The sequence below is a fragment of the Clavelina lepadiformis genome, chromosome 8 (assembly GCF_947623445.1).
Source record: "Clavelina lepadiformis chromosome 8, kaClaLepa1.1, whole genome shotgun sequence".
Classification (NCBI taxonomy): domain Eukaryota; kingdom Metazoa; phylum Chordata; class Ascidiacea; order Aplousobranchia; family Clavelinidae; genus Clavelina; species Clavelina lepadiformis.
In genome coordinates, this window is record NC_135247.1 from 7289589 (window position 1) to 7316121 (window position 26533).

The window sequence follows — 26533 nt, forward strand, 5'->3', positions numbered from 1 at the left end:
ACGGTTTAAAAGAGACGTGCTATTAAGAAACAAACTACACCCAAAGCTTTCATGACAATAGTAGGAAAATCTTTTGCTGGATTGCAAAGATATTATACAATACATGTTTTTGCTTCAAAAGCATGTAAACTGAAAATTGATCAACAGGAAATTAACTATTTTGCTGCAACTATTTATTTCTGGAATTGACCAAATATGTCTAATACGCTCTGCAGTACTCATCTATAAGATATAGCGTAAGTATAAAGAAAGGATTTACTGATACTTTTTCCTATTTTCTCCGACAATGTTACGCAGGCATTTATCTGTGTGTCTTACAGAAATAGGGGTTTGAAGATGCGCCGATAATGAGGATGATACTAAACTATGTAGGCTATTGTAAACGAACTAACACGCTCAAAACTTGATTTTCTTTGCGATTGTTATTATGTCAGTTTACATAAACTTTGCGACAAAAAACGTAATGTTTTTTACAAAATAACATTTTTAATAGCACAACATTCTTAGAAACACTTACATTCAACGATGTTTATAACTTCAAAATTAATCGATGAAACAAAATTTGCAGCCAATTTTGATACATGTTTAACAAATCTTGCCCGTGGCCGCATGTGTTTTGTAATAACTGAACAAAGTATCAAATCAATAAACAAATAAGTAATTTAAATTCCATTTGCTATAATTTATCATGGTATTTATGATCCCCTTTAACTTGGGCTAGTGGAATCCTGGTCGAGACCTTTCATGTTTGATTTCTATGTCATTTAAATATATAAATATTGGAAAACACACTTTAACAGCTGTTGCTGAGCAACCAAACAAAGCACAACTTGGGAAACGTCAGTGAGTGAGTTATTCCTGTGATGAGTAGGTTTGATTTGTAGGCTGAGTCATGAAATTTTTCTAATTGAGTTTTAAAAAAGTTTTGCACAAACATATTGGAGAAGTACAAAAATGAGTCAACGCCAAGTTTTACAAGGTAAGACTTAGACTACATAGCCTGTAGAAGTAACTAACCAGATACCGACATGGTACTGTGGCCGCGACATCAGCATAGGCTGTTGCAGGCAGAATACGTATGCATAGGCTAGATTTATCACTTATCTTACAGTTCAAACATCACACACACTTACCTATGACAAAATATCATTTAAAATACCTGAAACTTTTGTATAGTTTTTGAGCAGTACCAGAAAGCTCGTACTCAGTTTGTTCAAACCATCGCTGAGTTGTCTACAAGGCCACAGAATATTGAAACTCTTCAAAATGCTGGCAAGTACTTTTTCTCATAGCTTAAATAGAGTAGACTGCTTATTGTCTTTCTTCTGGTCAAAATTATCATACAACATTTTATTCTGAAACAGTTATTGTAGCCTATAGCCTATGCTGTAATCCAAATACTGACAAAGTATCGAACAATACAAGATAATACATTATTAGATATATATCGATAAGATAATACAGCATACGTTTGAGCTACTTACTGTTCTAAGATTACATTAAGATGTTAGGTAGAAAAGATAAGTTTCAAGTCACACAAAGAGTCACCTTTTTTAGGCTGCCACTATTTCACCGGAAAAAATGTGCATTCAGAGCTATTTTTCACAGTTTCTTGTAAATTTAACTTCAATAAAACCTAAAATAGTTGAAATGAACTTTTTGCATTGCCTTTTTTCTTACCTAAGCGCCTATCTTTAGCAAAAGGCTGTGTCACATACTTTTGTTGAAATGGTCACTCTCCTTTTCTGATATCATGGTCATACCAGTGTACTATTCAAAACTTCTTTCAATCATTTATCCATTTATAAACATAGTACTAAATTTTTCATTGTTGTTTATTATTTTGTAAGTTATTTTTTAACAATTTTTTAAAGGTGTTATGTCCCTATTGAGACCCCTCCTTCTTGATGTTGTCCCCACGGTGCAACAGACTGCAGCACTTGCGCTTGGACGCCTTGCCAATTATAATGATGATTTAGCTGAGGCTGTAGTAAAAGGCGATATCTTACCTCAACTTGTGTACTCGCTGGCAGAACAAAATGTTAGTGTATATTCTGTTTTTTTTGTTTTTCTTTTAGCTATTTAGATTTGGCAATATACTGACAATTTACATATTATCATGCAATTGAATCTACTTAAGGCATCTTTGAGTAAAAAAGATTCAGCTGCGAATATCATTCAAATTACATTGAGATAAAACTTTTGCATGAAAGTTATTGACTCCAGACTCTGCTGTAAAAATTTATTTGCAAACTTAATCAAAAGAATGGGTCTTACTGTGCAAAAAATACCTTTTGTGAATAGATAACTACATAATAACATATTGTTGCTGATTTAAAACTGTTTCAATTCGATTCAATTATAAACAAAAAACAGTCTTCTCTGAAATAACAATCTTATTTATTGCAAGCCTAAATTTCATGTCAGCATTTGGCCCAGATAGAATATATGCTTACCAGTTTGCCAGATAAGATTTGCAAACAAGCCACCATGGTTCACTATATACTCATAATTATGTTGATGATTGTTATCACATTTAAATATACCCAAAAATGTTTGTTTGCACAATAAAAGTATGGATTTTTTTGAAATTAAAGTACTTCTTAATTTTAATTCAGAGATTTTACAAAAAAGCTGCTGCTTTTGTCCTGCGAGCAGTCGCTAAGCATTCACCACAGCTTGCTCAAGCAGTTGTTGATTGTGGTGCACTTGATGCACTTGTGATATGTCTTGAAGAGTTTGATCCAGGAGTAAAAGAAGCTGCTGCATGGGCGCTTGGTTATATTGCCCGGCATAATGCAGGTTTAGTAACGGCCATGTACTATTTTTTAATAATTTCTTGTTTTTTTAAAGATAATATACCATTTTGTGTACCATAGTTTACTATAATATAGTTATGTGTCTTTTCAATCCCAGAGTTCCTAATTTTACAAAATTCTTTAGGATATGTGAAATCACTGTTTAAAACTGCGGTATTTACTGTGAAAACGTGTATGTTTGGTAGAGCTTTCTCAAGCAGTAGTAGATGCTGGGGCAGTTCCATTGCTTGTCCTCTGCATTCAGGAGCCAGAGCTTTCTTTGAAGCGCATTTCTGCATCTGCATTAAGCGATATTTGTAAACATAGCCCTGAACTGGCTCAGACTGTTGTGGATGCTGGTGCTATTGCTCATCTTGCACAGATGATACTCAATCCAGATGCAAGGCTAAAGGTATCAAAGAATTTTTTAAAGAAAAAAAAGCTAGGAAACAATGATATTTAAATCCTTTGACTACATTATTTTACATGCATTACAGAGGCAAGTTTTCTCAGCACTAAGTCAAATATCGAAACACTCTGTCGATTTAGCAGAAATGGTGGTAGAAGCAGAGATATTTCCTGCTGTATTGACCTGTCTACGAGATCCTGATGAATACGTTCGAAAGAATGTTGCCACTCTTGTTAGAGAAATTGCCAAACACACCCCAGAGGTATTAGTGCTGTGTTTTATTATTGCAGATAAAATTATGTACAAATATAGTCAGTTATCGAACTTCAAAAAATTAACATTTTTTACAGCTTGCACAGTTGATAGTGAACGCTGGTGGAGTGGCAGCAATTGTAGACTATGTCGGTGAATCTAAAGGCAACGTAAGACTGCCAGGTGTTATGACACTTGGTTTCATTGGTGCCCATTCTGAAAACTTGGCAATGGCTGTTATTGTGTCTAAGGTATATCCATTTTTCTTCAAATAAGCGTACTACTTCTAATTGATATCTAGTGTTTAAATTGGCGTAGACAGTGATAGGTTTGTGAAATTTTCGTATATATGTAATCTTTTTTTGTTAAAATATTTTTTTATATGTTCAATGTTAAATTTAGGGCGTCAATCAACTAGCAATCACTTTGGCAGAAGAAACAGAAGATCATATTAAGGCTGGTGTAGCATGGGCTCTTGGACAAATTGGCAGGCATACTCCCGAGCATGCCAAAGCTGTGGCAGTTGCAAATGTTCTTCCACGTCTCTTGCAGCTTTACCTTGCTGCAAGTAGCTCAGAAGACTTGCAAATAAAAGTATGATTTTTGTTACAATCTCATTTATGTAATGCACCTTGAAATGGATTATATCAGTTCAAACATTTGAAATGATTGATTCAAAAATTTGAATTTTTTGAATTTGCTGGTATTTACTCCAGAACTCTATTTCTATACCAGCAAGCAAATTGACAGTTGTATTGGTTTATTTTCAGTCTAAGAAAGCTTTAAAAAACATACTCCAGAAATGTGTTCATCTTCCTGCTTTGGAACCACTTCTGCATGATGCCCCGCCAAATGTACTTAAGCACATTGTAGGACAGTACAGCAAAGTAAGTTTTTGTATTCTAGTTGGTACTATATTTACTATTTAGTTGTCATACCAGTTTTAACTTTATTGCATAAACTGTATTTCTACTAGGTTCTACCACATGATAGCAAGGCCCGCCGTCTGTTTGTCACCACTGGTGGCTTGAAGAAAGTCCAAGAAATAAAAGCAGAGCCAGGATCTGCTTTACACGAGTATGTTACCTCTATCAACAATTGTTTTCCAGAAGAAATTGTTAGATATTATAGTCCTGGCTACTCTGAGGTGCTTTTGGAAAGGGTGGAAAAGTTTATGCCCACAGCTTAAAAACTTATGAAATACAGTACATAATGTCATAGACAACTAATTTGTTGCTATTAGATTTGCACTAAATTGTGTTCTAATACTTCCACTTTAATGTGTTAAGCGCTTACAACCTAATGGATGAATAGGCAAGTCCTGTTTAACTTCATACAGTCCAAAACATAGAAATTAAAGAATTTTCTATATTAATATGTTTGTTAAATAATATAGATTGTTTATGTTAGTATCTGATGCTCTTATTTTGTTTATTTTATATAAAAAGCAACACTTTGAAGAAGTTTGGTAATGTTATACTAGTACAATTGGTTGCTACCAACATTGAATGCATTGGGAAACATAGATAGATACATTTGATATTACCTTCACAAAACAAAGTTTGGCAAGTCAGCTGTAGTCTTCATAGTGTGCCAGTTAACAAATTGTTATTTCCTTTGTCTGTTCTGAAATAAGAGTGACTTATAGAGTGTCAAGAAAAAGATATAAAGTGTATGGAGGAATAATACCTCCAAAAATTTCCCAGGAAATGCCCTAATCCAAACCTCACTAATTGAAACAAACCATACAGAAATGTACAATGGCTATTTTATATTGCACATTACAGCTGATTCAACTTAGCTAAAAATTGAAATAGAGGCTGACACTATACAAAAACTACAGTAATGAGCAAAAAAATAGTTGAGCATTTTCCAAATTTCCATAATCATTTCAATCTTCTCTTCTGACAAAATTTAAGTTATTTAATTTAGTTTAAGAAATGACCCATGAAGATTTTCAAATACCTAAGTCATTTTGCAAGTTTTCATATTTACGGCCACAACATTTACACCACAATAATTAATAGATCAACTCAAAGCTAATAAGGTGTTACCGATATTTTAGGACTTTTGTGAATAACCCCATAAAATGTGTTTGCTAGTTAAAATTTTTTTAATAAAAAAAAAACAATACAATTCTATTTGAACAATGTTTGATTTGGTACATAGGTGGTCTGGAATAATTACAGTATCTCATGTTTACAATTGTATAAAGACACAGCTCGTCAGTGTACAAAAAACATGATTAAAATAACTCTCCATTGATCAGCAATGGTTAAACTATTTCAAATGAGACATATAACTGCAACATTGAATTACTATTTTCTCATGGTTAATTCTTCTATTAATGACATCATTCGCTGTTTTGCGTTACGATTGGTTGATGCAGCTGTGCTACTGGAGTATGAAGTAGCAGAACAATTGACCAAAGAAGAAAGTTGCTTTGGAGTGTACTCAATATGTGTTCTCATCCAATTTTCTAAATCATTCTCAGTGAGGTAATAGGCCTTTATATACGCCTCCACATACTCACGATTTGGAATTGGCCTGTATACAATGCGTAAAACAACAAAGTATTATACACAACGGTTTAAATTAACTTTACTAGAAATTTCATCTTAACATATAGAACAAGTATTCATATTACATACAAATACAAACATTTACCTGATATTAGCAAGTTTTTCAAATTTCATCAAAAACTGTTGGTAGTCTAGCTGCATAAGTGCTCTTCCTTCATTGCTGCATTTTTTCACATTGGAGAATCTGCAGAAAAATTCATTGCAATACAGCAGAAGCTTAACAAGCTTTGCTTGATCTTTTAGATAACTCCAATCAATTACACCAGTCCGGGACCTATTAAAATGGATTTCAACTAACATAACTTTGGTTAACTTGGGCATAAATAGTACTCGTTATCTCCAAATTATGAGAAAAACTATTTATTGTAATGCAAACAACATGGTGAGTTGCTTCTTCAATGAGTGGCTATATGCTAAAAACATGAATTGCGCATTAATTGATTATTGAAAATGTATCTATTAATTATTATCCTTCCATCATGTTTTCATGGCCATGTGCTCATAATTTTACCAACTTTGGGTCAGTTGAAACTTTGGATAACTTGAACTAATTTCATTGGTGCTTTCAACGTTGAGTTAAAAAGCTTCCACTGAAATTTCGAAATTATAACTTATTTTCTAAAAGATTCACGCTAAAAAGTTATTCTTTACATTTAGTATTTAACAAAATTTTAATCAAATTCACAGTCTTCATAACTTTATTTTTTATACCCTTCAACAAAAACTTGGTTGGAGATTCGAATGCAGTGATTCCATATCACTTTGCTTACTGCTTCTGGCATTTGGACCGATCTAAGCAATTTAAAAAGTTCATTCAAATTGCATACAGCATATCTTAATCTTTACTTGTTTGTTTTCTAAAAAGTAGCACTATACAACTTCTACCAATTTAACCAAATCCCTGTAGCAACGCGTATAACACTGTGTATTACGAATACAGCTTTAAAAAGAAAGTTACCGCACTGACTGCTGCAATCTTGACTTGAAAGTACCCAGTTCTTTCAGAAGCTGATCCACATAAGCATTATGTTGTGACATAATATCTTTTATATCCCAGTTAACTAAGAACATTTTTTCTATTGTGGACGTCATATTAATGCAGCGTGATGAAAATTCCCAATAAGAAGTCCATCTTACATCTGCCGAAGATCTAACAGTCTGTAAAACAACAATGATTATTACTTACCAAAAACAAGTTTTTTTTACTAAACCGTGAATCGAAAAATAAGGGGCTAATTTGTACGCGTGATATTTTGTCTACTCTAAACTTTATAACTGGTACAATACATGGAAACACAATAGCAAGTAATAATGGAACATAAAGTTTGCACTAGAGTTAATGTCTGTAATTACTTAGGTTTAGTAAACATCACTAACTACCATTTTTATACCATGTACAAGTGCATATTTTTAACTACCATAATTTGCATTTTATCTCTTTTGTATAACAGTGACAGTAACAGCTGTGCACAAAGTTTTATAAGATATGTAAATGAACTAATAATTAATTCTTTGAGATCAAGTCAACTATAAATAAGCTATGTTAGTGTTGCAAGACATTCGTTCATTTATTTATTAAATACACACATGGTACAAAAGGTGCTTCGGACTAACGCACAAATATGCCAACTTTGTTTCATGAGATCGCTATGCTTTCTATCTTGTAGAATTTTTGCTTTATTGGTTACTGGTCAACACCTTTACCGTATATTGTTTTCCCAGTAGGTAAAAAATACAATACAAGTACAAGAAAAAAATCTTTGTCATTTTAAATCTATCTAAATTTTAATCTTTTTCTTTATGATTGTGTGGATAACAGCACAAAAACTCAAATGCAAACTCATGCAATAGTCAACGGCAGAGGTTGGATAGTAAAATACCCAAATCTGAATGTCAAAAATGACATAAATCTACATACTTGTGAATAAAACTGGTGCAAAAATGCTTTCTTTGACTGTGGTATCATAAGTTCCAAATACTTTTGCAAGGATTGAAATTGTTCAGACAAACAGATTCTGTTGAAACAAGAGTATGGCTTTTACAGTTATGCAGTTTATATAGTATAACATATTATAATTAAGAATACACGTACAAAGATTCTGTTGCAACTATTCTTTCCATTATCCCATAATTATTTTCATTCTTATTGAGATCAACAACAGGTGAAAGTGTAGGTCGAGCAATTTTTTCAGAACTCTGCAAAATGAAAAACTATCTGAATAGTTGTTACTGTGTTATTGTTGTATTTCATATTAAACATACACATACAGAGATATTTGCAATTCAAATTTCTCATTATTTTGTTACCGGAGGCAAAGTTGCTTCATTTTCTGCATTAGTTGAAATAGGAAGAAATAAAGATTCCTCCATTCTTTTAATTGTTGATGTAAGTCTTTCATAACGATACTTCTCCTTTTCCTGAGAGTAAATACATTTCTTATCCTATGTATGCTTATTGTTCAATGATAGTGATGGTTGTTCATTTTACTGCCATTTAGGCAATGGACAATTGAGCATACACAGTAGACTCCGCGTAGTATGATCACTTTTGGACCAGATTATTTTGGATAAAATATCTGAATGCTTATAATAATCCAAATTACAGTACCATTTAACCACACCAAGATTGATACAATTAGGCACAAAATGACATAAAAATATTGAATTCATCACATATTTCATTAATGTTAAGCAGCAACATTAACGTGAATGTCAGCAGGTGAATTGAGAATACACATGGCACAACTGTCATTGTCACTGTCAAAGTCCATAACTGACACGAAAAATTGATAGAAAAATTTGAAAAAGATGAAAAAATGGCCATCATATCCGAAGACTGGTCACAGTAAAAGGAATATTTTTAATGACAAAATTCGGGAACGCACTAAAATGGTCATGTTATCTGTGGTCATATGAAGCTAATTTTACTGTATTTAAAATTGAAGCAGGTAATTACAGGTAATGGTCGTTATACATTTCTTTTTAGTAATATTAAATATCTGCTGTGGTAACCTACACTAATATTTTGGTGGTACTGGTTATATTTTTATTTTAATATTGAAAAATTACTTACTTACTTCTACCTTACTTACATGGCTGGTTGAGAAAAATTCAAATACTGCATAAAAATACAGGTCAAATAGTTGAGTCATGCAGACTACCACATCAATGGCAATTGGTTTCAAAACATCACACATTTTCAAGTAACTGAGAAAAATAAAAAAAATTAAGATTTCTGTCTGTAAGCCATTGAAATATAAGTTTATTTATAGTTTTATAAAACAAAAAACACCTTCCACATAAACGCAAAACGTGAAGTGCAGTGTTGGTCATGATTGGCCCATGAAGTACTTTAGATGCATTGCTAAATGAAAATGAGGAGTTAAAATGAAATAACATAAACACGTCCTAAAATATAAACATCTGTAATGTAGTAGGAGAGTGTATATCAGGGAGCACTGATGTAAGTAATTGCTCCATCAGAGCACCATAATTATCACTTATGTAATACAAACAAATAGCAGTGTATGTCTTACTCAGACACAGGTGATTCTCCAGTTCTTTCATCAATGTACTCCTGGTGCAGCTCATCGTCCATATCATCTTCATCACTAGCCTCATATGAATCATATCTAACCTGAAATTACATGCAACACCTCTGTTTCAACATAGCCTCTAGTCGAATATGGTATAGTAACAGATTTAATTTACAGCTACCAAGGACCAATTCCCCTAAAAGTGGGCATTGCCATGGTACTGTAATATCGAATTAGTGTACCGCAGTAATGTACCTCTTCGGTACTGATACCATCAGTACATTTGGAAAAAAGTATTGAATCCCTGTACTAAATTGCTTTTCTCAAAAAAGTTTAGTTAATCCGGGTACACAATACTTCTAAAGAGATTATTTTAAGGTTTCGAAAAATACATTTTTCAAAATGCCAATTTTAGTGTTCACGGGTCTTTCTTCTTTCTCAATCTACAAATGTCTAATAAAGTTGCAATGAGTGAAGTTACATACGTTTTGACAAGAAGTTATTAGTAGCAGGGCCAAAATAGGGGCAAAAATTGCACTTGCAGCAGGATTCGCTAAACAAGAAGTACCGGTAGAGAGTACTGACAAAGTGTAGGAATATGATGATATCACAAAGTTTCAAAAAAGTGCCATAAAACTGTTCCAACTGCTGGTACTATAGTTCACCATACTGGTGAGTGCTTTACCGGTACTGTCAGTACTTTGAAAATACTGACTTCCCATCTTATGTGCATGCATTTTCCGATGCATTTTTTTTCATTTTTATTTTGTCTTGCGCAAATTTAAGACTGTTTACCAGAACCACTGAATATGCATGAGCAATTCAAGCATACTTGGTACCTTTCCGATGGGCTTCACAAAGAATAGTGCCAAGGAGCATAATATCGGATTACAGAATTGTGAATTAGAAACTACACCACTGAACAGAATAGCTTTACCTGCCGTATGTCATTACTATTTGCTTTTTGGCTCATCTTTTCAAGATCAGCAAATGGGTGACTTTCATTCGTATATGGATCAAAGTATTTTATGCCAGGCAAATTTGAAGCAAAATTTTCTTGATTATTATCAAAAAGATTATCATCATCAACGTCAAGCTGTCTAAGAAATTTAAATTCCTGCAAAAGGCAATAAATTTATTCTTGCACAACCACTTTCCATCACAATGATTTCTATATATCTTATTAAATGATCACTATTATTAAGAACGTGTTGCAATAGCTTCTGTATTTAGACGAAGTGGAAAGACATTAGTACTCATCAACATCTTTGTACCTGCATGTTTAGGACTTCAAACGATGATTTAACAGGACAGGGTTGCCATGCTTCATTATCTAAAAACATGAGCAATTCTTCCAATCTAGATTTATGGTGATTGTAAAAATAGGAAAGAGTTTGTTTCCTTAGTGGTTCATTCAGGTTGTCCGTTGTTGTTTGGGGCTCTGTTTCATCAATGGTGTTACGGCAAAAATCAACACCAACTAATATAAATCTAGCAAAAAATAATACCGAAGATTAACATTTGAAGTGTGTAGAAACTCACAAGCAAAGTTATATTGTCTTCACCAAAATACTTTCATCCCTACAGGTGTACTTTCTTCATTAATATAAAGCATTGTTTTTTTTGTACCTTTTCACAATATCAAGAACTGTGATGAAGTCATCGTATTTAAAAACGCTTAAATCACATGACAAAATATAAGTTCTAATTCTGGATTGGACATCTGCCCAAATGCGATGGCGTCCATGCGACAATTTGCGATTGATATATTCTTCTGTTTCCACTTCTTCTGCTACATCTAAAATTCCATTGTAAATGTATTGTAGTTATTTTTCATATGCTGTTATATTTTAAGCTGTACTCATATATTATATGCAACTCAAAGACCATAATGGGCTATGTTGGGTATTCTGCTGATTATTTCGTTTCAATATTCAACTATTTATGAAAATCATTAAGCTTCCATACTTTGATGAAATTGTACAGTAAGAGGAGTGAATAAAAACTTTTTTGAAATTAAACACATTTAACGCAAAGGTGACAAATGAAACAAAACTAGCTTTAAGCAAATTTTTTGTAATAAGCTCCAATATTACACCCCTATCACCCAGTGTACGCCCTCATTAAACATAGAATGCAATCTCAACTGCACTCTGGAAACATCATGTGGCCAACTGTGTACAGCGCAATGTGTTGTGTTACTATAGTAAGGTTATTAGAAAATCATTATAACAGAATGAATTTGGAAAAAAGCTAATATGATTACATAATAACTCATTGGGTGGGTCATTCCATTTATAACTACATAATCAAAGACATGTTGTAACAACTGGAAAGGAATTTTATTTGTTTTTGTATATGTGATAGAGATTGAACAATTATAAACATAGCAAAAATTTTTTTGAAATACCTATACTAGTGGCCGAGATACAGTATAGATACAATTTTGGCCACTAGTAGGATTTTAGGTGGTGAGTGCAACCATTTTTTCACTTTACATGTTCATTTTTGGTTGTAACTCAGTGCCTTGAAGGATTTTTACCGTGAAAATATGTATTTTACCATTTTTGGACCCAAAGAATTCATCTTTGAGGTTAAAATAATGACAAAACAAAAATTTGTATGAGAAATAAGTGTTTGAATATTTTTTTCATATTGTTTTAATGCCCCGACTTTGGGGTAATATTTCGGGGCGTTGGCAAAAAGCTACAAAACTAATTGCCAAATTTTCAAAATACTGTATCTCGGCCCCTAGTGGAGATATTTTAAAAAATTTTTTGCTATTTTCATAATTATTCAATCTCTATAACATATAAAAAAAAACAAACAAAATCCCTTTCCAGGGGTTACAACATTTAAAAAAATTGATAATTATAAATGGAATGACCCGGGTATAAGTTTGTAAGTTTGATATTATTTGCTCTCTTGGATTGCTGTTGAATCGCTCTTCGGATTCCGTTCAATCTCTATTCTGATAAATCGGTGTGTTTCAATCATTCAATTTATCTTCAATGAATCGAGTTCAAGTCAAATCGTGTTTGTGTTAATATAAGGTATATTATATTGAATTTATTATGTTACTCAGAGATTATTTTGGTGATGTGTTAATAACTACTAGCTAGTAGCTACGAGAGCAATTCTCAGACACAGATGTTTGTGCAGCAACCAATAGTTGAGTCCTTATTAGCATGTAGTGTATTCTTCTGATAATGTAATTATGACAAATTAGATAATACTGTACAGTTGCCAAACTGGGTATCAGGAAGCATTTTCTGTGAAACTTTGGCATTGCTAGACGCTGTCATTGCAAAGCCTTTCCAGAAAGTGACTCACTGATAGACGGACTGAATAAATCAGATATATTCATATAGATAGGATTATGTAACAACAAAATATCTCACCAAGACCATTAGCAGAAATACAGTTCTTGTGCCAGACTGAAGTTTTATGATAACAGTGCATTATGCTCCACAATGCTTTGCACATCTCCATCAGACAAGGTATGTAGATTTCTCCTGAGATGTGCTGCAAATTAATAACTAGCTTTAAGTTTGAGACAAGCTTCTTAGGCAAGCATGTCTCATCTAAACTAGATAGTATTACAAATACACACTAAATAACCAATGTCGAAAAATTACAGTGCAAAGGTCTTTGTATTGCTTCTTATGTAAGTTATTTTTAGAGCTTCCAAGTTCAGCAAAACCAAGAACAACATGAAAAGCCGTGTTGTGGATGCAGGTGGTATAATGCATTAAAAGTTGGTCCATAGCAGACTATAAAAAAAGAATTGAACAATGAAGCAGTAAATGGAAAAATCAAGGAATAAAATCTAGTGTCCAGCGCATTTAGTAAGGTAAATACCCAAAAGATCTAGTCTCCACCATGTCACAAACTAATTGTTTGTTCAACAAGTGTTTCGCCAAACAATTCATATCAAATAATTTCTGATTGTTCAAACTTTGGGACTTATCCACATACCTGTGTCTTTCCTAGCAACTGGTAAGCAATTTTAAGCTTTGCATAGACATTTTCATCAAAAGTTTTGCAAGTCTTAGACAGTGCTACATCCATTTGCTCCTCTATTTGTTCCAAAGTGTCCTAACATAATGTAACTTTTGTAATTTATATATTTTACATTTATGTTGCATCTTAAAGCATGTATATAAAACAAACAATTACAAAACGGTATTGGAGCTAAAGATAACACAATATTACAATAACAGAAGAGATTAAACATATATCTAAAAAGATTATCTTGATAAACATGTGTCACATGACATAAACTTTTGAGTGAGTGAGTATTTGTAACTATTTGAATAATACAACATGGGATGAATATACATGTCATATTGCTGTTGTCAAGCATATACATAATACCATTAGGAATACATGTACACAATTGCCATCAAAAATTGCATAGCAATTACTTACTGGAATACTAAACAGTGGTGATATCAAAATACTAATAATCAGGTTAAGGAAAGTCTCTTAGCTGTGTTCCAAACTTTTGTGTTCATTTTCTGTTGAACACATTTTTATTTTTTTTCTATTTGATGCCCGAATTGGCTAATATTCACATAACAAATCACGCACTTGTAGTTTGGAACTGAGATCTTTAATACAGTGGTAATGGCGATAAGTAGAGGCTGCTTTTTGGCATTCAAGACAAAGTTGTATTGCGCCATCATAGTCTTCCTCCTAAGCATTAAATAAAGGGGAATTTATTAATCGTCCTAGAGAAATATACAGTACTACAAAAGTAAACCATAAATTAAAAAAGGAAAATATACTGATATACAACATGGCAATGTGCTTTGTAGACTAGCAAGTAACAGAATGAAAACATTCACCTCCAACATCTCACGAAGTCGTATATCAGTATGCTGAAGCGTTCTGATTGTTTCAAGAGCAGTACACAGCGCCAACAAGTTATGCCTTTTTTGCTGACTGGCAAGCAACTTCAGTCCAGCTGTAGTTGAACGTGTGCTTACAGACATGAGAAATCTATCATTCACATAGATCAATTTAATAATCGATAAAAACTATTAATACCATTACTCTAATTTCTGTCCGAAATGTGCAATGGTCCTTAAGGATCATTACAACACTTTGTTTTGTGTCAGGGTAACACATTTCTGTTTTCACTTGTGCATTTTTTCAGCTATAACCGCATTCATTTTTTCGAACACTTGTAAACGTATTTTATAGTGAACAATGCTAAGAAGAACCACACTGCAATAAAAAGTTAAAGTAAGTTATTCTGTTTAATCCAAACCAAGCCAAGTTATAAATTAAACTAGAATGCATTACAAAAATTATGTCAAAATATAAAATTTATCAGCAAGCATATATTTCTTATACAAAATGCAAATTCATGGCTACAAATATATTACCTTCTGCCGTTGCTACATATAATAAAAGCATTATGTAGGCTTCTTTGCAGTTCTTGAACATCTTTTAACTCCTGTAAAACCATGAAATTGTCTAATAAAAAACTTAGTGTCACTTCACTAAACCGAACATGAATTCAAATATGTGCACTTTACTTTTGTGTAGGATGGTTGATTTTCCAAAATAACGTCGGAAAGTTTCTTTGAAATCGCATTTACTTGTTGGCGTAACTTTTCTCGACGAACTTCAACATCACCCAGTGATAAAGCTTCTGGAAGATTCTAAATCATAAATGAAATAAGCACACAATGTTTATAGCAGGTTTTGGCCAAAGTCTTCCAATTACTTGCAGTAGCAAAACATGACAAACACTAACATCTAATTCGTAAGGATTTATGGCCTCTTGATCCCCATAAAAAACTTTATCTATACTCTCGATCGCTTCTCGATCTGCTTGAGGATTTGTTGTAAATCTCCTTGCTTCATCCTTATAAGCATACTTAGGGGCACCTATATTAATGTCATCAGTGTGTTGATGTTTAATTACCTGCAAAACACAGTTCAACACAAACTGAGTTTGGAATGTGAAAAACACAAAAATGTAAACATTACCTGCAAAGAATATTCAGGGTTTTATAAATAATTTAATGTATATACAGTAATTACAAGAAAGCCAGTAACTAAAATAAAGTCAAATTAATTTCTCAGACATGTTAAAACGAGGCCAAAATTTTACTGAATTTTTTTAACTTGAGTATGTTATTTAAATTTCTTAACTTCAGCCACTTTAAACGTTTTTAATCTTTAAAATGACACATTTTTGTTGTCATCTTTGATGCACCAATATAAAATTCCTACTAAAATGGACTAATAGTGGAAAAACAAAATCTAGTCACAACTTTCATCCACACTTCATTTGAAAAGCATTGTGACCTCAGGCTGATGTCATAATTTTATTGGCCTATATGGGTTGTTTTTTTTAACACTTAACCAGTAAAACTAATTCCATATTATTCAATATATGCATTCTACTTAACTCAACCAGCTGTTTATTTAATGCATAGTGGCTTAATGAATCAGTATAATTAGGTCTCAAGGTCAAGGTCTCAATTAGGTCTCAAGGGGTAGTACCTTTCAACAGATGAAACAATAGCCTCTCTGTACACTGGTCCCCCCATCCCAGGTTGCCTTTTGGCAACAAGACCGTCCCAGAACCTACACGTGGTGAGGCTGTTTTTGCTAATCTGGGCGGATCTAGAGGGGCGAACCTCAATAAAAACACGTAGACACTCTGAACTGAACAGACAGTTGTAAATAATCGTATCCTTTAATTGCACAGCTTTAAGAGACAAAAACTAAACTAAGCTGCAACACAACAAGTAAAATTAAACAAAAGCATAAAAAGGAAACTGGTAATCTTAGAATGGTGAATCGTAATCACGCAACTGAAAAGAACTGAGGAGCTGAACTGAGACCATCATAGGCGTGATTACGAGGTATGCGACGAAGCTACAAGGGGCGTTGATTAAGGACCGCGAGGAGCGTTGCATTAATCATTACACACTCCAAGCTGTCTTTAGGCGGATGAGTATTTTACATACCAACGGCATGCTTGGTTGGCGCCAAGAAGGGCATTCGGCCATAAAATTATGCACCAAAGTTTTATGTTATTTAATGCAGCGACAATTTTATCGTCATGGTTTCCAACTGTGGGCCCCCCGCACAATTGGAGCTAATAGTACTACGGGGAAGGAGATGTCTGTGTCGGTTAGTAAGGGAGATCTAATGACGGACCCTGGGAAAACCTCTAGGGAAACCAGGATTCCTGACGCGGCTTCACGAAAACTGAAGCAGACCCTCAGATTTGCTACAGCTAATGTGGGATCACTGACGGGAAGGAGTGCAGAAGTGGTAGACATGTTGTATAGAAGGAAAGTGGATGTTGCTGGTTTGCAGGAAGTGAGGTACAAAAATCATGGTACAAGGACAGTGAAAGGGGGTGAAGGAACCTACAAGTTGTTCTGGAGTGGCAACTCCACAGCTCATGGTGGAGTTGGAGTAATGGTTACTTTAAATCTGGTGAAACATGTGGTTGAGGTCAGGCGGGTCAATGCAAGGGTGATAGTAGTGGAAATTGCAATCGGAAACGAAGTGGTTACCTTTTTGTCTGTATATGCTCCCCATTGTGGTTGTAGCACTGAAGAAAAGGAAACTTTCTATGATAAATTGAGTGAGGAAATGCTGAAAGCACAGGGGAAATGCGTGGTTCTAGGAGACTTTAATTGTCATGTCGGAAAAGATAGCGATGGATATGATGGTGTGCATGGGGGATTTGGTCACGGCCTCAGGAATGTTGATGGAGAGAGAATGTTGGACTTTGCAGATAGTTTTGGATTGAAAATTGTCAATACATGGTTTAAAAAAGATGTGGAGAAACTGATACCTTACGAATCTGGCGGACACAGAACTATGATTGATTATATTTTGGTAAGAAAGGAGGAGAAGGTGAAAAATGTGAAGACAATCCCAGGAGAAGCGGTTATGATGCAACATCGTTTAATAGTAATGGATGTTCTGCTCAAGAAAACATTTTATGGGCGAAAGGTAAAGGTAAACAAGATCAAGACATGGAAGTTAAAGGAGACAAACATTCAAAAGGCAGTGAAGGAAAAGGCAAGACATGTACTCACTGAAGACTTGGAATGGGATGAGGTCAATAACAGAGTGGCAAAGATTGTAAAAGAGGTATGTGAAGTGTCCAAGGGTGCTGGCCGAAAAGAAACTTGGTGGTGGAACAATGGTGCTGTCAAAAGGGCTCTGAGAGAGAAAAAGGAAAGTTACAAAAAATGGAGAAATGAAAGAAGTGAAGGGGCAAGAGCAGAGTATGTAAAATATAGAAACAAAGCTAAGAGGGAGGTTTCAAAAGCAATGCATGAAGAGGCAAGAAACGGGGCACAAAGGATTGAGGAAATGAGAATGGAAGAAAGGATGAGGCACATCTATCGCATGGCAAGAACAAAGGCAATGTGTAAAAGAGATATTGTTGGTAACCCTTGCATGAGAAGTCAAGATGGACAGTTACAGATGCAGCTGGCAGATAAGTTGAGGTTGTGGAAGGAATATTGCGAAAAGTTACTGAATGAAGAAAACCTGTGGGATAACACACTAGAATCTAAGGAAAATGTTGGACCCGTGAAGGAAATCACAGTTCAGGAGGTTGGGAGAGCGATGTACAAAATGAAAATAGGTAAAGCAGCTGGTCCAAGTTGTGTGCCAATAGAAGCAATTCGGCTATGTAATGTGGAGAGCGTCCTAGCAAAGATTGGTAATGGTATGATGAATGGGGAGGGAATGCCTGCAAGTTGGAGAAAGAGTGTGTTGGTTCCTTTGTACAAAGGGAAGGGAGATGTGAAGGAATGTACCAGTTATAGAAGCTTGAAAATGCTTGAACATGCAATGAAGGTTTTGGAAAGAGTTTTCGAGGAGCGAATTCGTGAGAGAGTTGAAATTAGTGAGATCCAAATGGGTTTTATGCCAGGAAAAGGTACAGTGGATGCCATGTTTGCTGTGAGACAATTGATAGAGAAATACGAAAAGGTTGGGAAGGAGCTGTATTTCGTGTTTGTTGATCTGGAGAAGGCCTTTGACCGTGTTCCCAGAGAAGTGATTTGGTGGGCTTTGAGGAAGAAAGGTGTGATGGAACCAGAAGTTAGAGCGGTGATGGAGATGTATAAGGAAGCTGAGACATCTGTGAAACTCGAAGGCGAAATGTCAGAATGGTTTAAGGTAGAAGTGGGGGTCCACCAGGGTTCAGTGCTAAGCCCATTGCTTTTCGTAATTGTTATGGATGCTCTGACACATGATTTGGAAACAACAATGGAAGAGTTCTTGTATGCTGACGATTTAGTTCTCGTAGGAGATAGCTGGAAAGAGGTGGAGGAGAAGTTTGTTAGATGGAAAAGCGCACTGGAAAGCAAAGGTTTGAAGGTGAACATCAATAAAACCAAAGCGATGAGAATTGGTAGAAAATCGTCGAAGGGAGTAGTCAGTACTGTTGATCCATGCGCAATTTGTGGGAAGAGAGTAGGGAGAAATTCCATTCAATGCAGAAAGTGCAAGTATTGGGTGCATAAGAGATGTTCAGGTATCAATGGAAGGCTGACGAGTGGAACGAATTACGAATGTGGCAGATGTAAAGGTTGTATTAGTGATGAAGAAGAGGAGAAATATGTGAAATTGGGAAGTGATGAGATCGAGCTTGTTAAGGAGTTTCGTTATTTGGGGGATATGATAGGGGAAAATGACAGTACTGGCAGGGCAGTGACGGCAAGAATACGCGCTAGTTGGAAAAAGTTTAAGGAATTGTCTGGTACACTCTGTGGCAGACTACTCTCTACCAACATGAAAGGAAGGCTGTATAAAGCATGTGTAAGAAGTGTGATGTGTTATGGAGCTGAATGCTGGGCGATGAAGAAGGCTGATATCAGGCGAATGCAGACGACAGAAATGAGGATGATTCGAATGATGTGTGGTAAGACAGTACGAGATGGGATTACCAATGATGTGATAAGAAGGTGGACAGGTGTGGAAGATATTGAAGAACATCTGAGAGGACATCGTCTGAGATGGTTGGGGCACGTTGAGCGAATGAATGAGGAGAGCTTAATAAGAAGATTGAACATAAGATGACAACATAAGATGACAACATACAACATAAGATGATTGAAGGAAAGGTGAAAAGGGGAAGACCAAAGAAAACATGGGAAGAGACGGTGAAGGATGATATGAGAAGGAGAGGTTTGAAAATCGAGGATGCCATCGACAGGGGAAAGTGGAGGCATCGCTGCAGACAACTGGTTGACCCTGAATTTGTTTCGGGATGAAGACCAGGCCTGAACACCAGGCGAATGGAAGATGATGATGATGATGATGGCTTAATGAATCAATAACTCGCCTTCTGGTAATGCATCAGTTCTGCTTTACCAAATACTGGAAATGCACAGCGAGATTGCATTCGGTAAATGAAGAGTAATCCCACATTGAGTGTTGGTAAAAAAGCATGACAGCATCATACAATGTTGGGAAAAAACACTTGGCAAAATGAGTCAGTGCTACCATTGTAACACTTTGTTTTGAAATTTGGCTTATCCTGATTTAATTAAAGGTATGAGCATGAACCTTGCAAAGATGTGCATTGGCACTGAGCTATGCCCTTTTCTCGCCTGAGAAGAGATCGCATTATAGAGTGCGAGTGCAAAGAGGGCTCTGTTTGATCTTTTGTTAATCTTACACAATGCGTAGCCATACAGTCTTCTTTTCTTTTTTGTTAATGCAAAATCGAAGCTGCAGTAAGTGTAAATCAAAGCTAACAAAATTTGTCAATCAGGTTAAGCATGTTGCAGATTTAGCTATAACTAAACTATATATATATGCTAAAGTGGAGTACAGTGGAACCCCGGTTAACAACCACCCCGAAACACACAACCACTTTGTTATTAGCACCACTGCAACGCGGCATAGAATATCCTGCTATTGCAATGTATAAAATTCTATTTCACCGAAAACACCACTCCGGTATCTATACCGTGATCGCAATGAAGTTGGTATGAAACAACTGAACTCTGCCAAACACAACCATTAATCCACTATTACAGAAAAATTAGCAAACTTTTTAACTCGCAATTGTTATATCATAACTATTAACTGCAGCAACGTCGCAAGCATCGTGGACTATAATTTGCCGATTGCTTGCCTGTGAGCGCACACAGGTTGGTGCAGTTGTTCTAACCATTTCATGGTTCATGGCCTTTCAAAATCCATGGCTCGCTGCTCATCAGTAAAAAATAGATTGTTGGTTGCAAAACACTTTTTACTTCACTACTGCGTGGGCCACTAATTTTGCACAGCAAGCGCAAAAATGTGAGAAACTTGTGTCCCGCTTTGCCCAGTCTTTTCCTACAAGTACACTCTAGCTCACTAGTGAGGCATTTGCTCGTGACCCTTGTAGAACGTCCCATGGCCCCCGTTGAGAAACCTCGGGTTAGTACAAATAATAAAAAATAAAGTTCATAATTATAGCATAGTATGTATAGTACTACTCCTAACTTAATTATACGAAAAACAATTAAAGGAAATCCCCAAAATATGCCCTGTCATTCGGCACCTAAAGTGCTACTGTTATATTGCCTTTGAGCAAGGTTTTAACAACACTTGCTCCTGCTCAGCGGGGATCCTGGTGAATAGTACCAAATTTGGGCACTACAATAATGTATTTATTTACTTTTATATAAATTTATAAAAAATTAAATACTCAACTAAAAAAGATAAGTGTACCTTTCAAAAATAAACTAGCTCAGTAACTAGGTCTTGAGCAATGATGAATCGTCGCTGAGATTAATTTGCATAAACCCTTTTACTTAGCGGTCAACCCTAGAACCATAGCGTAATGTGTGACGCTTGCACATGTGAGATTCATCAATGTGCATGCCGAACATTTTTATCTTTACGACAACTTATAATAAATAAACAAAGAATTGAAGCTTCAGTGCTCGTCATCTTGCCAAACTTTGCATATATGCACGCACTAGTTCTCATCGAAAACTGCCGTACTTGCTAGTCGGGCCAGATAATATTAAAGATGATCATACTATAATACCAAACAGTGGGTTCAGTAGACAATTTCTGGGTCTAGTGCAAAAGTGCACAAACGCGTAATGCATCTGTACACTAGGCCCCTGCTACCCAAATTGTGACGTCATTTAGTTGTGCAATTTTGCACTAGACACCAATTTAATAACACTACTTAATATGTCAATATCATTACAAGTAGGCTACTGCACAATGCAGTCTGCATTACAACTACTCCTCTATTAGTAAATGGTTTAAAGAGTGAAATTTACTTACAGATGTTGAATGCTTTCCAACGTTGTCAAATAAACCACGGATTTTCTTCATTCTTAGGTTTTTCCAGTGCTATAGCCTAGGTATATATAGGCTGGCAGGCCTACTGATAAATAAAGTTGTTAAAAGTTTATACCGTTAGAGTACAATGATATAAAACCTTAATTCCTTATTCTTTTGACAATTTTTAAACAGGTCGTAAATACCGTATACAAGAGGTTGTTACGAGTAAAGAAAGTAAGAGTAACCAATCTACAGTTTATCGTGATTTAGCCTAAACATAACAAGAATCAAACCCTTTGCAGCTAGCTACTGTAGGCCTATAATAACTTTTCAACTGTGGGGAATCACCTTTTTTGAATCTTTGCATTGTTTTTACACAGCGATCATTTTATTCAAATCTCTTCGAGTTTTCGTACAGAAAGTCTGTAAATTCACGATTTCATAATAATAGAACAGAAGGTAATTTATTTTAATTCTATTCACAATAGGTAATTATCGCTTCATATCAGCAAAACGTAGACGAATATGTTTTTGATATACAGTATATTTTGTCAGAGTTTATGTTAATCTAATGATGGGGAGTTGCACAAAGCTGGCAAAACACCGCACTCTGCTGAAATCAAATTGTAACTCGTAATCAACATTTGCCATTAGTCAGTATGATATGACACATGTTGTAACACAATTACTTTGTTATAATTTACTCAGTTATTCCCTTCCCTTCCATTCAAGTGTTACTTCACAGAGGTTAGTTCAGTGGTTCTTAATCTTTTTCATCTGTTTTCCTATTTACGTCAACTACCAAACCCATATTTTCCCTGTTCAGTTTTTAACAGTTTTTTGGCTAGAGCTTAAGTAAACTTCACTTCTAAACATGGTTGAACGAAACCAACCAAACACTTCAATTTAACGAATCTGTTGTAATCAAGTCATTACATTTCTGATACGTACCACAAATGCGAAGTCTACGCAGCTTAATAATATATAATACTCGAATTGCCTTAGTTAACATTAATTTAAATGCAAATTAGCCATACCTCTTTTGGTGTATGAGACGATTCGATTCTTTCAAAACAATACAATAACTTCATCATGTCCGGCCGTGGTAAAGGAGGTAAAGGTCTTGGAAAGGCGTAGATTTATGACTGCTGAAAAGTGAAGAAAGGTGCAGAAAAAAAGCGAAGATTAGATCTCTGGAAAGCATAGGTGAAGGATGGCCGAGACCTTCACATACGCCAGGCATGTGCAACCTTTTTCACTGGACGGCCAAATACAAAATTTTGAATGACAACGCGGGCCACATGATTTTTTCAGAAAAAATTAGTATCGTAAAACGACTTTCCTATGCAGTTTATGTAGTTAAGAAATAGATTTAATGCAGTCTACGACACACTTGTGCGACAATTTATTGAAAAACTGTGAATAATTGTCGATGGAAGATGAGGAAACTAAATTCAGTCAATGTAGTCACATCTATGTAGCACCAGCAACTCCATCAAGTATGAACTGCGGTACTGTACAATGCCACAGAGCTTTTTCAAAGTGCTAATCTCGCATTGCGAAATTATGCAACGCAGCATTGTTGCATCACAAAAGGCAATATTTCTATACACAGCGTGCGAAAATTTCCATTGCTTTGATGTAAACTGCATGAAATAGTGATGGCTAGTATGAAGTTCTAACATTTTGCTGAGCACCACGCGGGCCGCACGGAACAACCTGGCGGGCCGCAGTGCGGCCCGCGGGCCACTGGTTGCACATGTCTGACATACGCAGACAGAGTCAAAAGACAATGGAATAATGACGTGGCTGCAGAATACAGCAACCATCGCGAAGTAACCATCCAATTGACCAATGACAACAAGAGGGAAGACATCTACAGGATGCTAAAAGAAATTAAGACACCGATAGAGTACATCGAAGGAATCATACAGAAACCTGGAGACATGGTAAATATTACTGTAGACAGGAAAAACAATGCTATAAGACTTGCAGACTTACTCCGCAAGAGGCCGGAAGTAAAGTCTGCCATAGCTCACGGAGACGAGAGAATAGACCTCACGATCAGATGGGTACCGATCGACTACCCACAGAGACACCTCGATGAAATCCTTGCGAAGTTCGACATCAAAGGCCCCGCCCAGCTGGGTGTCGACAAATATGGCATAAAAGACGGAAGAAGGGTATACAAAGTCAACAAGAAGACGATGGAACGACACCAACTCCCATCGTATCTATACCTAGGAAAAATAAGATGTGCGGTAAGTTACAACGGGCAAATCTCAACATGTTCTTACTGCACCGAACAGGGACACAAATTTAAAGAATGCCCAAAGAGATTCCTGGAAAATACCAACAATCCGGTTGGACAAGATCTTCCGATGACGACTGCTCGAAATTTGGAATCGGACGAGGAGGGATCATCACCATCCCCCAGCGAAAATCACAAAGAGGTTTCTGCTCATGCAGAAACAGATGAGCCTCGACGAGCAAAAGAAAGGAGCGGATGGCGCGTGGAGAGGAGCCGAGCAAAAATGGAGCTCCCATCGGAGGAAAGCCCGGAGCCCGACTCTGATGGACGACCCTCGGAACGGGAGGAGAGCGAGAGCCGAGGAAACAAACGAAAGAACATTAGCGGAGACTCAAACGAAGACAAAGAAGAAACTGAAATACGACGACATTGGAACCGAAACCGCAAATTCGACTTTTCCAGTTGGGCACTCAGGACATCGGGCGACCTCGCATGCCCCTGTGGAAACTCCCTCCGAATCAAAAGAAACAAGGACTCACGAAATTCACTCCCAGACTTTAAACATCCGATTTACTGTGCAGGTTGTACAGCAGTTATTGTACGATGTAACTGTACCAAATTTTCCATCCTACATCTGAATGACAGACTTAAGCCGTTCCAAGCGGAACATGCGAATATACATACGAACCAAATCCCGACGATCTTAACTCAACTGTAAATTAAGAGTGTAACCTCTATGATCCTTCCTGGTTTGTAACGTGGCCTAGGCCAAAATTACGAAAAAGCATTACGTCGTCATACTTTGTGTCTATTCCGAATTTTGAAGTACTCTGTGTTTTTCCCGAAATTTATACGATCATTTTTTTATTTTTTCTTATTAAGCGTGCCTTAACACTGTTTTAAGAACGTTTAATAAACAAAAACAATGGTGTATGAGACGATTGGGCAGTGGCCACGATGCAAAAAGCGAATTAAACAGTAAGCCGTAGCGTATAACATGTGCTTATTTACAACAAATTTCTTTCGTGAGTAGGATTTTGGTGTATAAAAGATATATTTATATACGGTAGGTGTTAATTATTTCCCCACCTGTGAAGAACCACTGGTTTAAGATGAGGTTTCATATTTGTCGTCCAACAAATAAACCCTATTTAATCTTTGAGTCAGATAAGTTCCGAAAACTTCTCTACAAAAACTGAAACATAAGTAACTCTTTGTTGAAAGCCTTCACAAACTGTTTAATGAGACCTAGCTCTATGTGCAATGGAGACAGTATAATTTTCTGTTATAGAACCAATGGTAAATTGTCTATGTTGTGCTGATCAGGCTGTGATACCTATCTAGGAGGCCACTGCTTTCTGGTGTAATGTTCACTGCGAGCGCTTGAGTCCCATAAGCACAAAAAGCAGCAGTAGGCTATTTGGTATGAACCAGATGAAACCCTGTAAGGAATGCTACAACTTTTAAGTCAACGCACACAAACCATTTATGTACATGTTAACGGATTCTTTCCAACATAATTTGAAGGTTATTGGTGATTTGTTTCATCGTTTTTGAATGGGTAATTGGAACTGCAGGCAAGATATTTCCGATATAGGCTACAACAGCACAGCTTTAATACTTTTCTTGGATAAGTCAGTAAAGATTCTCCAGTCATCAGGGTTATACTTAACATCCAATATAGAAATCAATTTGGGAATATTAATCAATACCAATTGCAATAGTTTTACATGCTTACGTACTGGTTTTGCTACATGCAGCAAAGCTCTCCATCTTCTGAATATAACTCAGGCAGCTGTTCAGATCTTCGACGAGAGAATGCCACTTTTGTTTCAGGCGTAAGCAAGCAAACCAGTATGTAAGCGTGTATAACTTATACAATAACATGTTAACATGCATGTAATAAGCCGAAAAACGTGAAATTTGATTTTTCAGAAAATATGAATCTGATGCGAAAACACTAACCTCAGATTTGTGTCTAGCGACCTCAAAATACCCCAAAATGCATCAATTCGCTTTTGAATTTTTTTGTGTTGAACACTTGGGCAGTGTTATAAGTTTATAACTATAACTATATAGTTCGAAGCAAAAACAGAAAAGTATCACACCATTCATTTCAAATAAATCGTCGGCGCCGATGACGCAGTAGTAGGCAGAGGCATAGCTAGGGTGGTGGCAAGGGGGGACATCCGTCTCAGAGTGCAGCCATAAGGAGACGCCAAATAAGGTCAGAGTTTTTCATAATGCTCACAAAAATTAAATGCGTTGATAATGATGACGTGTAGTTCTCTAGTATATGGTATAATAACTGAGTCAGCAAACTCAGAAAACATAGCCTACCTCGGACGGTAAAATCCATTATAGCTCGCATCTTTAGTGTATGCACTTTTCATTTATTTTGAAAAGTGGGG

At 35.8% G+C, this 26533-nt stretch overlaps 2 protein-coding genes across 2 annotated transcripts; one reads left to right on the top strand and one right to left on the bottom strand.

Moving 5' to 3' along the window:
* Window positions 1–830: 830 nt before the first annotated feature.
* Window positions 831–5230, top strand: LOC143469070 (sperm-associated antigen 6). Its single transcript, XM_076966628.1, has 10 exons — window positions 831–979; window positions 1177–1272; window positions 1875–2041; window positions 2619–2802; window positions 3005–3210; window positions 3296–3469; window positions 3558–3710; window positions 3862–4053; window positions 4230–4346; window positions 4436–5230. Exons 1-10 carry the CDS (start codon window positions 955–957, stop codon window positions 4646–4648), a joined length of 1527 nt encoding a protein of 508 aa, XP_076822743.1. The 5' UTR covers window positions 831–954; the 3' UTR covers window positions 4649–5230.
* LOC143469069 (syndetin-like) lies at window positions 5214–22016 on the bottom strand. The gene is made up of 22 exons (XM_076966627.1): window positions 21872–22016; window positions 15345–15515; window positions 15124–15249; window positions 14971–15041; window positions 14428–14581; window positions 14171–14275; window positions 13556–13675; window positions 13216–13350; window positions 12979–13102; window positions 11207–11375; window positions 10852–11068; window positions 10515–10694; window positions 9578–9678; window positions 9334–9405; window positions 9134–9248; window positions 8349–8459; window positions 8134–8237; window positions 7960–8056; window positions 7000–7199; window positions 6753–6833; window positions 6127–6225; window positions 5214–6006 (listed from the first exon to the last, which is right to left on the bottom strand). The coding sequence occupies exons 1-22, from the start codon at window positions 21920–21922 to the stop codon at window positions 5778–5780; spliced, it is 2832 nt and encodes a 943-aa protein (XP_076822742.1). The 5' UTR covers window positions 21923–22016; the 3' UTR covers window positions 5214–5777.
* Window positions 22017–26533: the final 4517 nt, after the last annotated feature.